At 45.7% G+C, this 14,223-nt stretch overlaps 1 protein-coding gene across 1 annotated transcript in view; it reads left to right on the top strand.

Annotated features, from left to right (window-relative positions):
* Positions 1-14,223, top strand: part of LOC308347139 (serine palmitoyltransferase 1-like) — a gene marked incomplete at its 5' end in the record, with an annotated part of 49,168 nt that overhangs the window by 16,511 nt on the left and 18,434 nt on the right. The window contains 3 exon segments of the mRNA XM_080810278.1: positions 525-597; positions 7,200-7,331; positions 14,010-14,139. Coding sequence (XP_080666404.1) covers positions 525-597; positions 7,200-7,331; positions 14,010-14,011 — 207 coding nt within the window. The 3' untranslated portion in view covers positions 14,012-14,139.

The raw sequence follows: 14,223 nt of genomic DNA, 5'->3' as shown, positions 1-14,223 counted from the left end.
ACTTAAAAAACTGGGCAGGAGAGACGAAACCAACGTAGAACATGGGAAGGGGCTCCCTCTGCTGGCCATTGGCCATTGCTCTTTCTTGGCAGCGCTGTGACCGGGGTTCCAGAGAAGGTGGGCAGTCAGGGTGTGTGGTGTGGCTCGGCGGCCATGACATCCGCGGAGCCCTGTGAGCCAGCCCCCAGGTCACATTCAGAGGTGTGCCTCGGAAATGGCTCTGTGTCCTGGGAGGACAGTGAGCCGTTCAGAGGAAAGACTTCTGCCCAGAAATGCCAAAAATCATAAAGGCCTTGAGTTAACCATGTTTGGATAATCAGACTAACACACTTTTCCATGTTTTAAGTTCTGTCCCTACATGTTCGCATGTATCTGCTCTTTGTGTCCAGTCAAATTGCCATGCTTCTAAGAAAGAAAGGAACATAGTTGGGGGGGGGGGGCCTGGGAGGAGGGCTAAAGAGTAGGAAACATCAGTTTTGAACCCTGAAGATAAAGCATTAAGACCTGACTTTTCTCCCACAAAGGCGGCAGCTTTGGCGTCTCTGAAGAAGTATGGCGTGGGGACTTGCGGACCTAGAGGATTCTATGGCACGTTTGGTATGTACCGCTGTCTCCTTCATACTACTCACCTGCGTCTAACGACGGACTCAGTTTAATTTCAAAACTCCTCGGAGAAGAGATCCGTGATTAACTGTGGCATTGAGTGGTTGAGTCTGTGTGCGTGAGGGGCCCTGGTCCTCGTGGAGGAAAGGACCTGCTGCCCAGGGCCAGCTCGTCAGCCCGGCGGAGCCCGAGCTGCTCTTGTAGGTGCCCCAAGGACCGTGGCACGAGGAGACCCGGTTTGTTTCTGTTGCATTTGCCTGTTGGAAGCGGACGGGTCCTGCTGCAGATGGCCCTGCTCTTCACAGTCATGCAGGAACTGACTTCTTCCCCATCCCCTTCCTCCAGTGCTGAGCCCACTGTCCTTGTGCTTGTCTGCGAGAGTGCAGCCGAGGGCCGGTGTGGAGGAGCAGGCTGTGTGGCTGCAGTAGCCCTTGAAGCAGGCATGGGCTGTTGCACATGCCTCTGCCCACCTTCTGCTGGGGAGCCCAGAACCTGGCTCGAGCCTTGCTCTGAGTGGGCTGGGGGATGGCTCCAGCTGGGCAGCCACCTCCTACACGAAGGGAGATAGGACAGATGGGGTGGGAGGTGGCAAAGGATTAATGATGTGGCTCTTTCTGGAATGAAGAGGGTCATGATGACCAGCTGTGTCTTAGGATGAGTGTGGTTCCAAACAGTACGAAGTCCCCAACTCCGAGTCCTCAGGGAAAATGTTGTTAAATGATTGTTCATGTGAATATTGTACGGGACGTAACGTTCTGGCCTCCACATGGCAGCATATAGGGAAAATAGAGCTTGGGAAATCTCTTCTGTCTTCTGTCCAAGTTTCCATGTCTAAGCCTGTGTGTGTGTGTGTGTCTGTCTGTCTGTCTTAAACAGTGAAGGTGTTTTTATTGAAGGGAGAACCTTTCTTTATTCTGTAACTAGCTTAGTATTAAATTATTGGTATTAGAAACAGATAACAGAGTAGGTGTCCCAGTATTTTAAGTTGGAGTGGGTCTGAAATATCTTGTGTTCCAGCATCCCAGTCCTTCAGAAGTGTTGTAGAAAGCTCAGAGAGGTTACGTGACTTCCTCACAGTCACACAGTCATTAATTTCAGCCTTATAACGAGGAGCCAGGTACTCTGATGCCAGCCCTGATGGCAGGACCAAAGACTTACAGAGCGCCGGTCAGTCCCCCTGTTCAGTCTAGTGCACACACGGGTTGTCTGCTTGGTTGTTATTGGTAAGGAATTATTTCCTAGATAAGTAGTATTAGAGAGCTAGGCAAGACATTTTTTATGGGTTGCTTGTAATCTGATCAACAAGAATTTCTATGATTTGCTTGCTGGGGTTAAAAAAAATTCCTTTCTTAAAAGCATTTCTTTCTAGGGAATTTTATTTGCATGTGTGGCCTTGGCTTCTGCTTGGGAGTTAATTTGAGAAAATAGCAGATTTATTGCTGAATCAAGTCATGAAAAAGAAAGGTTTCAACTCTTCGAAACCAGTTTTCCCAGAGCTGGTAAAATAGCCCAGTCAGCTTTGTGTGTGGCTCCCCCGGACTGAAATATGCAGTAACAGCTTGTGTGCTTCCAGATGCGGGATCTTTAGTTCACAGTTTCATTTTTTTTTTTTTTTTAAGATTTTTATTTATTCCTTTGACAGTGAGAGACAGCGAGAGAGGGAACACAAGCACGGGGAGTGGGAGAGGGAGAAGCAGTCTTCCCGCTGAGCGGGGAGCCCGATGAGGGGCTCAATCGCAGGACCCTGGGATCATGACCTGAACCGAAGGCAGACGCTTAACGACTGAGCCACACAGGTGCCCCAAGTTCATGATTTCTAAGTATTTTTGATTGAATAATTCAGCCCATGATGTGAGCTTCAGAAGGTTCACAGAGAGTGAAAGTTGTCTCCTCCCCCACCATTATCGCAGCCACCCTCACCCCCTCCCCCGCAAAAGGCAGCTACTAAGGAACTACTACTATGAGTAGTTCCTTATTAATTCCTCCAGGGACGTTTTTCAGTAAATGCAAACTACTTCTGTACATACGTTTTCCCGCTATTTTTACAAAAATGGCAGCATAGCCTCCATGTATTCTGTACCTTGCTGTTGGAGTGAGTTTGAAATTTAAATTGGGTTTGGATTTTTAGGGGTCCTAAGCAGACTCCTTGCTGAGCGCAGAGCCTGACGCGGGACTCAGTCTCACAACCCTGAGTTCATGACCTGAGCCGAAATCAGAAGTTGGATACTCAATCAGCTGAGCCACACAGGGCCCCCCCCTGCAAAAGTTATTTTTTTAATGTCATTTCCCCCTGGGAGTAACACATTCAGGCATCTACTTTCAAAGATGAAGAGACTTCCTTGTTTAGCTCTTTTTTCAGCTTTTCAAAAATGAATGTAAATCACTAGTAAAAATAAGTTTCTTTATTAAAATGTTTTCCTTTTTATTATTTCATAGTAACGTATTAGATGACATTAGATGATTAATACAGAAAAAAAAGTCAAATGACAGTTGAGTTAAAATTCGTCTAGTTTCTTGGGCTGAATGTTCTGCCTTTGACAAGTAGAACTCCTCAAGGTCTCTGGTCATCTCGTCAGGACCATGTGATAAGGAGTTTTCCAGCTTCTTATTTTATTGTCAGAGCGTGTGTTTGAGAGCGGCATGAGAGGATTTGTCAGGTCGTAGAGAGGACTTTCCTCTAGGGCTCGGGCTGCGCGCTTGGACAATTTCTCTTATCCAGCTTCTCGGTTTTCCTTGAATACGTTCAGATCTCTTTTGCTGGAGGTCATCACTGGTTTCCCAGTATCTGCTTTGCATACACAGTGCCTGCTTGACTCTTTGTTTTTAAACTAAGTCAAAATATAGTCAGTGGCAGGATTTCATGGTGAAGGATAGTGGCATTTAATTGTGTTCAGGAGCCAGTAGTGAACAAGTAAATTGTTCAGTTTATTTTTCAGAATATATTCTTTCTTTAATTCAGAACAGTCAACTGAGTCATGCCTGTGTGTTTTATTAGGAGGAACATTTGGTCATAACATTCCTAGACCTGTCACTTCTTTCTACTAACCAGTCACGAGGTTGCTTTTGCAGGATAGGAGGGGACGCTCCTTGTTTGCACAGCTTAGAACGTTTTGGCAAGAATCACATAAGATGCTGCATGTAAAAACGTTTTGGAAAACACTCAGTCCTATATTTATGTTCTAATGAGTGCATAAGTGTATTATTTGTACTTTTAAGAAAAGCTGTCCTTGTCTCCAGGGATTAAAAAGAAAACAGTATGTAACACAAAATATAGAAGCCTTAAGAAAAAATGTAGTTAGTGGTTTCTAAACTGTTCTGAAGTTAACTATTTTGTAGTCTTTCCTTTGGAAGACAACCAAGAAAGCCAAAATACCTCTTAGCAGAATAAAAGAGGAGATATATAAAAGGCAAGGCAAATGGAAAAATTACTATAATATGAGGTTCTTAAATACGTGGGGTTTGGACAACTTAATTAGAAAATGGTGTAACTGCTTTTTTCCTTTTAAAAGAAAGCCTTTTATCCTACAAATATTGATTTACCTGTACAAACACTTAAACGGTGTATTGGTTTTTCCATGCTGGGTGTTACTGTGAGTGTTTCATGGACATTGACTCGTGGTTCTGGTAACAGTTCTTTGAGGCGGGTCTGACTATTACCTCTTTGACAGAAGAAGTACCTGAGAGGCACGGAGCTGTTTCAGGCCTGCCCTAACCCCTGTGATGACTGCCGTGGCCAGGCCCTGCCGTGGGTGCCAGACATCCTGTACCGACCTCGAATCCCTTCTGTTAGGTTCTGGTTAGGGAACAGGTGCAAGAAAGGGCAGCGAGTGCTGGGAGGGACACAGAGCTTTCTGGGCACCTCCCTCCGTGGCCTCTGTCCTGCAGTGTGTGTTCCTAGCGGTGAATCCAAGGGTGTGGTGCTCTACCTGCACTCTGTGCAAATCCGTGGAACAGTTGGTGGAACGGTTCATCTGCACAGAAGACCGAAATCAGAAGCAGGAGAGCACGGCCTAGCGCTTTCCCTGCTTGCTGCCTCCCCCTCCCTTGGGCTGAGAGTTTATTCATTGCACAGAGTAGCTGTCACACATCAGAAGTCACACAGTGCTGCGCACCCGCCTGTCACAAAACCTGCTCTGCAAGGCTGCCGTCAGCTAAAGCCTGGTGTCTTCAGGTATGAGGAGAAAGAGGCCAGTCTTTGTTAGACTTTTGGGAAAGGCAAGAATCGGTAAGTCATTGACTTACTGTAGATTCTTCTTAACCACTTTTTGGCAGTGATGTAAAAGCAGTTACGAGTATGTATGACGGTGGGAACGTTTCTAACATGTAGTTTTCATCCACTGCATAACTAACGCTAAAGCCCTGAGATTAAGCCAAGATTGTTTGACTTCCTCATTGCTCATCAGTGAAAAAATGAGTCCTGTAAAGCGGAGTCTATAGAATGATTTAAAATCTTCTTTGTATTTAGCAAAAATAGTTCGTGTCCATAGCAGGTGTTTTGTTTTTGAAATGGAGATGCTGGATGAGAGCGGTTCTGGGGCTCGTCTGCTAACTAAATCATGGAGATTTGGGGTAGATAGTCCTGATTTAGAGACCACATTGTCATGTGCAAAGGGGGACGTGCCCTCATTCCGATCAGAAGTGGGGGTGACGGGGACTTGCCTGTAGGCATGGTGCAGAGAGCACTCTGAGGAGGAGGCAGGAGCTCCTTGCTCAGTGTGGGGGATGCCCGGTTCTCTAGCATGTGGCTGCTTCCCTTGTTCTCGTCCGATTTTCCCTGAAACCTTTCACTGGCAGCATGTGGCAGAGGGCGGGCCATCAGGGTCAGGATCATGTTCTCTGTGTTGGTGATGTCACAGGTCTGATGCTCAAGACCTAAGCACCTGTTTGATACCATTTGGATCACATGGGATACAGTCATTAACTTCGTTACTGTAAAGTCCCACACTTAGCTAATGTTGATGTCATCTGCAGTGACTGTGACCTCTCAGGAATGGAAGTCAAACGGCACTTCATGTGCTTTTCGTAATAGGCTACATTGGTGTACATTTTAACTGCCAACAGGAAGAGGCGTGTTTGGTCTTTCATGTATACATGTCTTGGAGGAATTGTGAAAATGAACTGTTTATCCCATTCCAATCAGGTCATAATAAAAGAATGGACTTTTTAAAAATATATTTTAAAAAGTGTTTAGATGAGGGAAGTCCAGTAATGTTCTCAGTTCATTTGTTAATCAGACGTGCAGTGGCTGTCAGGTAAAGCCAGGTAGTCTGGTAAGCATAGGGTTAGGGAGGGGGACTGGGTTTGTGCCACCCGACAGAGGGGCATGACTGAAAGGCAGGAAGCAGCTGGCATAGGAAAACTCCAGAACTCCAAGCCCGTAGGAAGAGACAAGGGGCCAGGTCACGCCTGCGGCCTACCTGCCTGAAGCACCTTGGTCCCTCTACTCTCAGACACGTGCACCGTGTTTCCTGACCGGAGACTGAGCGCGCTTGCTCGTGAACGGAGGGCGCAGGTGGGAACTTGCCGCCAAGTGGCAGACGGCAGTAGGCAGGTGCCCTGAGCGAAACCCCAGTTCGATGGCAAGAGACCTGCAGTGAGGAGCACGAAAACTGAGCGGCAATACCCAGCAAGTAAGCTAGAGCTCGCTTCAGGTGTCTGCTTCCCTCACCCTTGACAGGGAGTGTGGCAGAACTCTGATTATTGTCCTGGTGTGGGTCCTGCTATAGTGAAAAGAGCTAGAGGAAGTTTTAAAAGTCCTCTTCTCTCCTGGGTAATGCCTCATTTTAGGACCACTTCGAAGTTTTCAGGTTCAAAGCTGGTTCGTGCACTGTTTATTCTAGTCACTGCTGGGGCATGTAGCCTGTCTGCTGGGGAGTGTAGCCCGGTGCCTGAGACTGGGAAGGTGCGCGGCAGTGAGCAACCACGATAGGCGGTCCCGGGTTAACGGGCACAGTCCATTCCTGCTGTTACACTAGCGTTCTTCACAAGCAGCTTTTGTAAATGACTGCATTTCTCTTTGTATCACACATCTGAAGTCCCTGTACGCTTATGTGGAGAGTCGGACGGGAGAGCGATTGCCACGGAGCTGGAGCAGGTGCACGCTACGTGCTGACGCCGCTGTCGTCTGCAGGGCACGCGGGCTCTTCTATTCATCTTTTCTTTTCCTTTTAAAAGTTGGTTTCCAGTTGTCTTAGTGTCTGGTGTGGTACCTTCTGCTAAATGGGAAAAGGCTTTAATATCGTGTCACACATTAGTAAAGCTTCCATGTGGTTAGTTGAGGGAAGTTAAAGCAGGTGAAGTTGCTGGGCCTTGTGTCGCTGAGCTAGCGTGGCAGAGAAGCAAAAGCCAGGATTGGAGCGGCCCCACTAATAAGCTTGTAGGGGCAGAGGAGTAGCTGATGCCATTCACAGGCTTGGGGAATCGTTTTGGCCGAGAGTGATCTCAGTAGATCTCATAAAATTTACAACTCAAAGACGGTTTCATTTTGGCCGTAAAGTGACAGTATTACTAACTAAACTGCTTACGTTATTTTCTTTATTCTGTACTTAAAAAAAAAGAATTAGAAAATGTTTTAACCACTTAACATCTTATTGTAGATGTGCACTTGGATTTGGAAGACTGCCTGGCAAAATTCATGAAGACAGAAGAAGCCGTCATCTACTCCTATGGGTTTGCCACCATAGCCAGTGCGATCCCCGCTTACCCCAAGAGAGGGACATTATGTTTGTGTGAGTAACTTTACCTGCGTTGGCAGTCAGAGTGCCTCTGGAGATAATGGTGATCTTCCTGGAGAATTCCTTTGTTAGAGGTTATCTGCCTTAGGTAATACTGACTTTCTGTTTAAAGAGGAATTTCCATGAAGTAATTGGTGTGGCATTGATGAGACCATCACTAGAAGGATGCTGAAAGCATTTTTTTTTAATTGATTGGTTTTATTTATTGATGTTGGGAAAGCCAAACTTACTTCCCTCTGTGGCTCTGTGGCAGCGTAGTGTCATTGAAGGTCCATGGTCACCGCCCACACAGTCGCTCAGTGGAGTCCTCCATTGCCCACCATCCCACCCTGAGTCCTGCTTTCTGCTTACCTTGAGTCATGGCTTGCTAGGATCATAGACGCCACAAGCAAATCTGCGCACTCGAGCACACGCGCCCTGGCTGTGTGGCATCTCCACTTTTGTGGAGAGGAAGAGCGGAGAGCAGTGGGCTGAGGCTGGCCCAGCTGGGCAACCAGCTGTTCCCACCGCGGGAACAGCTGTCCTTTGAGTGGATCATTAAGTGATCCAGAGCCCAAGCCTCTGCTGTCCTTTGAGTGGATCATTAAGTGACTTTGAATTTTAGGTCTCAGATTTACTTTTGTTTCCTCTTTTCCTTTTTAACACCATAGCCAGAATAATCTTTTTTAAAAAATGCTCCTCTGGTTATGTCATGCTTAAGAGCTTCCATCGCTCCTGAAATAAAGATCCAAATTCTTATTACAATCTTCTGCATTCTAGACTACCTTTCCAGGCTCATTTTGTCCCCTTTTCCTTCAGGTGCTCGTGCTGTAGACTCATTGGCCCTATATGCTAGTTTCCTCTCGCTTTTAGGCCTTTGAACACCCCAGTCCCTGGCCTAGAATAGTCTTCCCCTCTCCTTGATGCCGGCTCGTGCTGCTCCCCCCACATGGTAGTGCTTCTACAGGACCACCCTCCCTCACCTCGCGGACCAAGCTGAGACCCCTGCCACATGCAGGGAAAGTCAGAGGGGTTTGGTCTCCTTGGGAACCCATGATCACACGGGTGCTCACACTGCCTGTCACAGTCCCCTGCTTGTCAGACACCTGCCACATGCGGGGAAAGCCAGAGGGTTTTGGTCTCCTTGGGAACCCATGATCACACGGGTGCTCACACTGCCTGTCACAGTCCCCTGCTTGTCAGGCCTCCCACATGTGCGTGTGCACACACATGCACACAGCCCCACTGTCCCCTGCTCGTCCCGCCTCATGCTCGCTGGGCTCTGCTTCTGCGGCACTTCCGTCGGTTCTAACTAGTTCATTGCCTAGGAGCGCATTTCCGCTCAGTTGTGCTCAGAAAACACCAGCTCAATCGATAAATGAACAGAGACTGGCACTTAGAAGAGGGGTCCGGGCGCCAAGGCTCAGAGCCCAGCTTCCCATGGCCCCCGCACCGGGCTCTTGTCTCTCCCCGGCGGGCTCCTGCCAGCACGGCAAGTTTGGGCACACGACGCAGCACCAGCCCCGTTGGGCTTCGGGGGGGCCAGGGCTGGGGGTATGTAGCCCGTCTTGCCCCTCCAGCATGCGGTTGCGTGGAGCTCGTGTGCATCCTCGTCAGGTCCCAAGTAAGGGATTGCCTTGTTTGTGGTACCGGCCGGGAGGCCTGGGTTGCGCTCGCTCCCACTTGCTGTGCTCTGACACATCACTTTAAACGTTCCTCCTAGAACTCATCCAGAGGTAGGAGCACTAGAGGTGATGCTGGTGTTTAGTAAATTATTGGATGAATTCATTAGGCCTGGACAGTTAGGCGCAGGGCTTAGTCTCTGACTTTCAGTAAATGGTGGGAGAGCTTTGCCAGCAGTAATCTCAGTGGAGTGCTTGGTCATGTGCTAGGTCTGTCCCTGTTCACGGCAAATAGTACAGAGATTCTGTGGGCCCTTTGCCCTGTCTCCACCAGTGCTTGTTCATAGCTGGGATATGGACACAGATGAAGTCAAGATCCAGAACATTTCCATCGCCACAAGGATCCCTCACGTTGCCGTACCCATGGTCCTCCCACCCTGCCCACTCCTTATGCCCTGGCAGCCACATCCAGTCTCCCTTTTTGTAATGTTGTCATTTCAAGATTGTTAATACAAGTGTGGTCGTACACTAAGTAGTGTTTGGGGGTTGCTTTTTCCCTCGTCATTAATTCTCTGGAGGTCCACCTGTGTTGTGTGAATCGCGAATTCATTCCTTGTGATTACTGAGTCGTACTTCATGGTCTGGAAGCAACACAGTTGGTTGAACCACTCACCGACAGAGCTCTTTCCTGAGCTCTTTCCTGATTGAGGCTAGAACAAAGAAGGCTGCTGTGAACATTTATGCACAGGTTTTCTCTAAAACTAGGTTTTCATTTCTGTATAGACGTAGGCCAAGGAGTGCGGCTGCTGGGTCACATGGCATTGCTTAGTTGTTTAAGAAATTGCCTGTTTTCCAGAGCGGCTGTACCATTTTGCATTCCCATAAATAGTATTTAAGTGATGTCGTTTCTCGACATCCTCAGAAGCATTTGCTATCGTCATTTTTTTTTTTAATTTTAGCCATTCTGATAAGCGTACAGAGAGATTTTATTGTGATTTTAATTTATATTCCCCTGATGGCTGATGATGTTTGGATTTTTTGGACTTTGGTCTTGACATTAGGCAACTAGTCCATAAAATCCCCTGGGATTCCTTCTTGTGTTCTCTGGAGAAATAGTATAAAATTAATGTTAACTCCTTAAATGTTTGGTAGATTTCTCCAGTAAAGCCAAGCAGACCTGGAGATTTATTTTTTGAAAGAATTTTAATTCTGAATTCATTTCCCTTAGTACTTAAAAGGCTGGTCAGATTGTCAGTGTCATATCGATGAGTTAAGATGGTTTGTGTTTTTCAAGGAATTCATTCTTCTCAGTTGTCAAACTTACGTTGTGTTCTTTATAGTATTTCCTTTTTCTTCTAAACGTTTGCAGAGCCTGAAGTGATAACACGTTTCATTCCTGTCTGGTATTCTGTCTCCTCTCTTTCTAGTCAGTTTTGCTCCAGTTGTTCAATTTTATTTATCAGCTATTTGTTTCAATGATTGTTCTCTATTGTATTTTTGTTTTCAATTCTATCACTTTCTGCTATTGTTTCCTGCCCTCTGCTCTTTTTTGGCTTCTTTTTGCTCTTCTTTTTCTAGATTCTTTAGTTGGGAATTTTGATTATTGATTTGAGACTTTTCCTTTTTTCTAATGTATTAGTGCTGTGCACTACTTACGTGCTCCTCTAGCCTTGTCCCACACACCTTGGTCTGTTTATTTTCATTTAGTTTGGTATATTTTATTTTCCTTTAGACTCTCTTTAACCCACAAATTATTTAGAAGTGTGTTTAATTTCCAAGTGTTGAGAGATTTTAAATTTGTTGCAGTTTGTGTCATGGCTCATGATGTGGTCTATGTGAGAATATGTTCCCTGGTCACTTAAAGAAGAGTATTTGGCTATTGCTCAGTCATGTGTTTCATAAGTGACACTTAGATCTTCTTAGTTTACGGTGGTGTTGAGGTCTGGTCTGGCCTTGCTGATTTTCCGTCTGGTAGTTCTACAGTTACTGTAGTTGTGATTTGTCTGTGTTCCTTTCTCTTACCTCAGTTTTTCTTCTCAGCCTTTTGTAGCTCTATCGTTCGGTGCATATTTTCTTGGTTAATTGATCCTGGTTATCACTGTATAATGTTCTTCTCTGTCTCCGGTAATTTCCTTTGTTCCAAAGTCTACTTCATCAGATAACAGCATAGGTATTCTGCTTTCTCCTAATGAATGTTTGCATGCTGTATTTTCTGTACCTATCACACATACAGCCACTACCACGTTATTATATACCTTGTATATTTTCTCATAGGCAGGATACCGTTGGGACGTGTTTGATCCATTCTGCCAGGCTTTGTCTTTAAATTGTGTATTTTGGCCATTTACATTTAAAGTAATTACTGGACATGTGAGGGCACTTTATTTTTTGTTTCATGTTTGTTATCTCTTTTTTGTTTTTCTGTTTTCTTTTTCCTGCCTCTCTGGGGGTTAAGTGAACATGTTTTGGGATTCTGTTTTTACTTATCCATGGTTTTTTTGAGTGTTTCTCATTGCATAGTTCTGTTTGTTTTTAGTCATTGCTTTCAATATGACATTACATATACACGTAAGTTATCACCTTCTGCTGGTCTCGTCATTTTACCGTTTCAGATAGAGAAACCTTTACCTTCCTTACACTTCTCTACTCTCCTTGTTTATAATTGTTTTCAGTACTTCCTGCACATACATTGAAAACCACATCAGACAGTGTTATAATTTTTACTTAAATCATCCAAAATAATTTTAGAAAACTTGGGAAGGTAAGAAAAGCCTAGTGTGTTTGTTCATAATTTTACTTACTGTGTTCTTTCTTCCTCTCTGATAATCTAAAATTCTTTCGTTTTCTTTACTTATTTTTTTCTATGTGGAGAGCTTCCTTTATCCATTCCTTTTCCTCTGGTCTGCTGGGGTCATCTTCTCTTGGTTTTCCTTCGTTTGCCTTCATTTCCCCTGTTCCCTAAAGGATCTTTCTGCTTGTTACAGAATTCTTGTTTGAGAGTTCTCTTCTTCCAAGTATTTGGGATATAACACTTTTTCCTGATCTCCACGGTTTCTGATTGGTCTCTCAAATTATTTTTCCCTTCTATGTAAGGTGTCATTTTAGGGCTGCTTTCAAGATTTCCTCATCATCATTAGTTTTCAGAAACTTTACTATAATTTTGGCGTTTATTTGTTTGGGTTTACCTGTATGAATTTTGCTCAGCCTCTTACCAGATTGGAGGCATCTTCCGTCCTTATTTCTTTGAATACTTTTCAGCCCCGCTATCTCTCTGTCCTCCAGCACTCCACTGAGGCCAGTGTGGCAGCTTTTGTTGTAGTTCCGCAGGCCCCTAAGGCTCTGTTCTTTCATTGTCCTGTGTTTTTCTCTGGTTTCCATTGCCTAGCTTCTGTTAGGTCTGTCACTTTTCCCATTCTTTTCTCCATCCCGCCCAGCCTGCTGCTGAGCCCATCCACTGTACTTTTTCTTTCTTTCTTTCTTTCTTTTTTTTCTTTTGGCCATTGTGTTTTTCAGTTCTAGCTTCCCCATGGGATTCTTTGTCTTCTATTTCCTTCCTGGGGCTTTCTGTTTTTCCCTTGTTCCAAGCATGTTCATAAGTGCTCACTGAAGTATTTTTATCATGACTGCTCTAAAATGACTCTCAGATAATCCAGACATCTGTCAACTCAACATTGGTATTTGTTGATTATTTTCTTCCATTCTGTTTGATATCTTTTGATTCTTGGTATGACAAGTGACACTCGAAATCGGGACATTTTCATATTCTATCAGAGTTTATGCTTTATTTAAACCTTGGGTTTTAGTCGGCTTTCTCTGTCACTCTTCCATTAGGGGTGGGGGGGGGGCATTCACTACTGCCTCATTACTGCCAGGTGGAGGTACAAGGCCAGGGTCCCCCTTCCGCCTCCATTGACACCCAGGCGGGGGTGTTTTCATTTCCGTCGGTGTTAATAAGAGTCCCACTTTCCCCTGAGCCTCCTCTGGCACAGCCCAAGCCAAGAAAAGGAGGCTGTCCCTCCCTGCAGGGGAGCGGAGGCTGGGGCTCTCGATGTGGTCTTCACTGGTGCCACTGTGAGGGCCCTTGTTACTGGCTCGCGGGGTCCAGTCCCAGCTCCCTTCTCTGAGGCCGCTGGGGCGGCTGTTGGCGTGCCTCTTAGCTTTGCAGTGGTCCGAATCTGGGCCCCCTCAGCCCTCGCTGGTGTCGGGGGAGGAGCCCAGGTTTTTCTGTGGTTTGGCTGCAGTGGAGTCATTTCTGCTTGCTGGGCCACCCCTGTCCTGTCCCTTTGGCCACAGAGGGCAGGCTTCTGTGAGCTTTTTTGCCCGTGCCCCTTGGCACTTGGAGTTGGTCAGCTTTGTCAGCTCCAAGTCAGGGAAGCCCACGAGATGTCGTTTCATAGGTCTTCAGCCAGCCTGTCATTTTTCTGCACTCTTCAGAGTCTTCTTATGTTTGTTTTATACATAGTGTCTGGGGTTTGGGCTTGTACTTAGAAAAAACAGGGAAAATAGGACTATTCCGTCTTCGTGGCAGAAGGCTTGCCTTCTTTAAAATAATGCAGCTTTTAATGTCACAGACATCCTTTAAAATTTAAAGGATTTAAAATAATGCAGCTTTTAATGTCACAGACATCCTCCCTAACTAACTCAGTTTAGAATATCTTACTGGAGTTTCAGCCGCCAAAACCAGAGTCAACAGTCGGTATCACTTCTCATGGCAAAATAAGGGCAGAGTCTGTGCCGGTCAAATCCAAGACGCCACCAAGGGTGAGATCACCAGCGTTGTGTGTGTTTCTCAGAAAGAAAAAGTTGCTGTGGGTGAACAGATGTGCACGCTGACTTCTGAGAGGGTAAAATGAGGCAGGGGTGTGCTCCGTGCAGAGGAGTGAGCGTGGTCGCTCTGAAAAAGACGTGCAGAGTGAGGCACAAACAGTGGCGTGTAAGCCGTCAGATGTTCTTACTGATCTGCGTGTTAACAAGTGCGCATTGAGCAGCTACAGAAAGCAAGCATTCCTTTTCCGAGAATGTTGACAAGACCTTTTAAAACCCCAATTTGGTGGGTCTCTCTTCCTTGCAGAGACAGAGCTGCCTGCTTTGCCATTCAGAAAGGATTGCAGGCATCACGGAGTGACAGTAAGTTATTTATGCATAATGACATGGCCGACCTGGAGCACCTGCTGAAGGAACAAGAGATGGAAGATCAAAAGGTATGATTCTTTTGAAGAAAATTATACAGTTCTTTGTGCTTGCTAACCAGCTAAATTATATATGAAATGGTAATTTGTCATGAA

The sequence above is a fragment of the Martes martes genome (assembly GCF_963455335.1).
Source record: "Martes martes genome assembly, chromosome: 8".
NCBI lineage: Eukaryota > Metazoa > Chordata > Mammalia > Carnivora > Mustelidae > Martes > Martes martes.
This window is presented reverse-complemented; position numbering and strand designations above follow the sequence as displayed.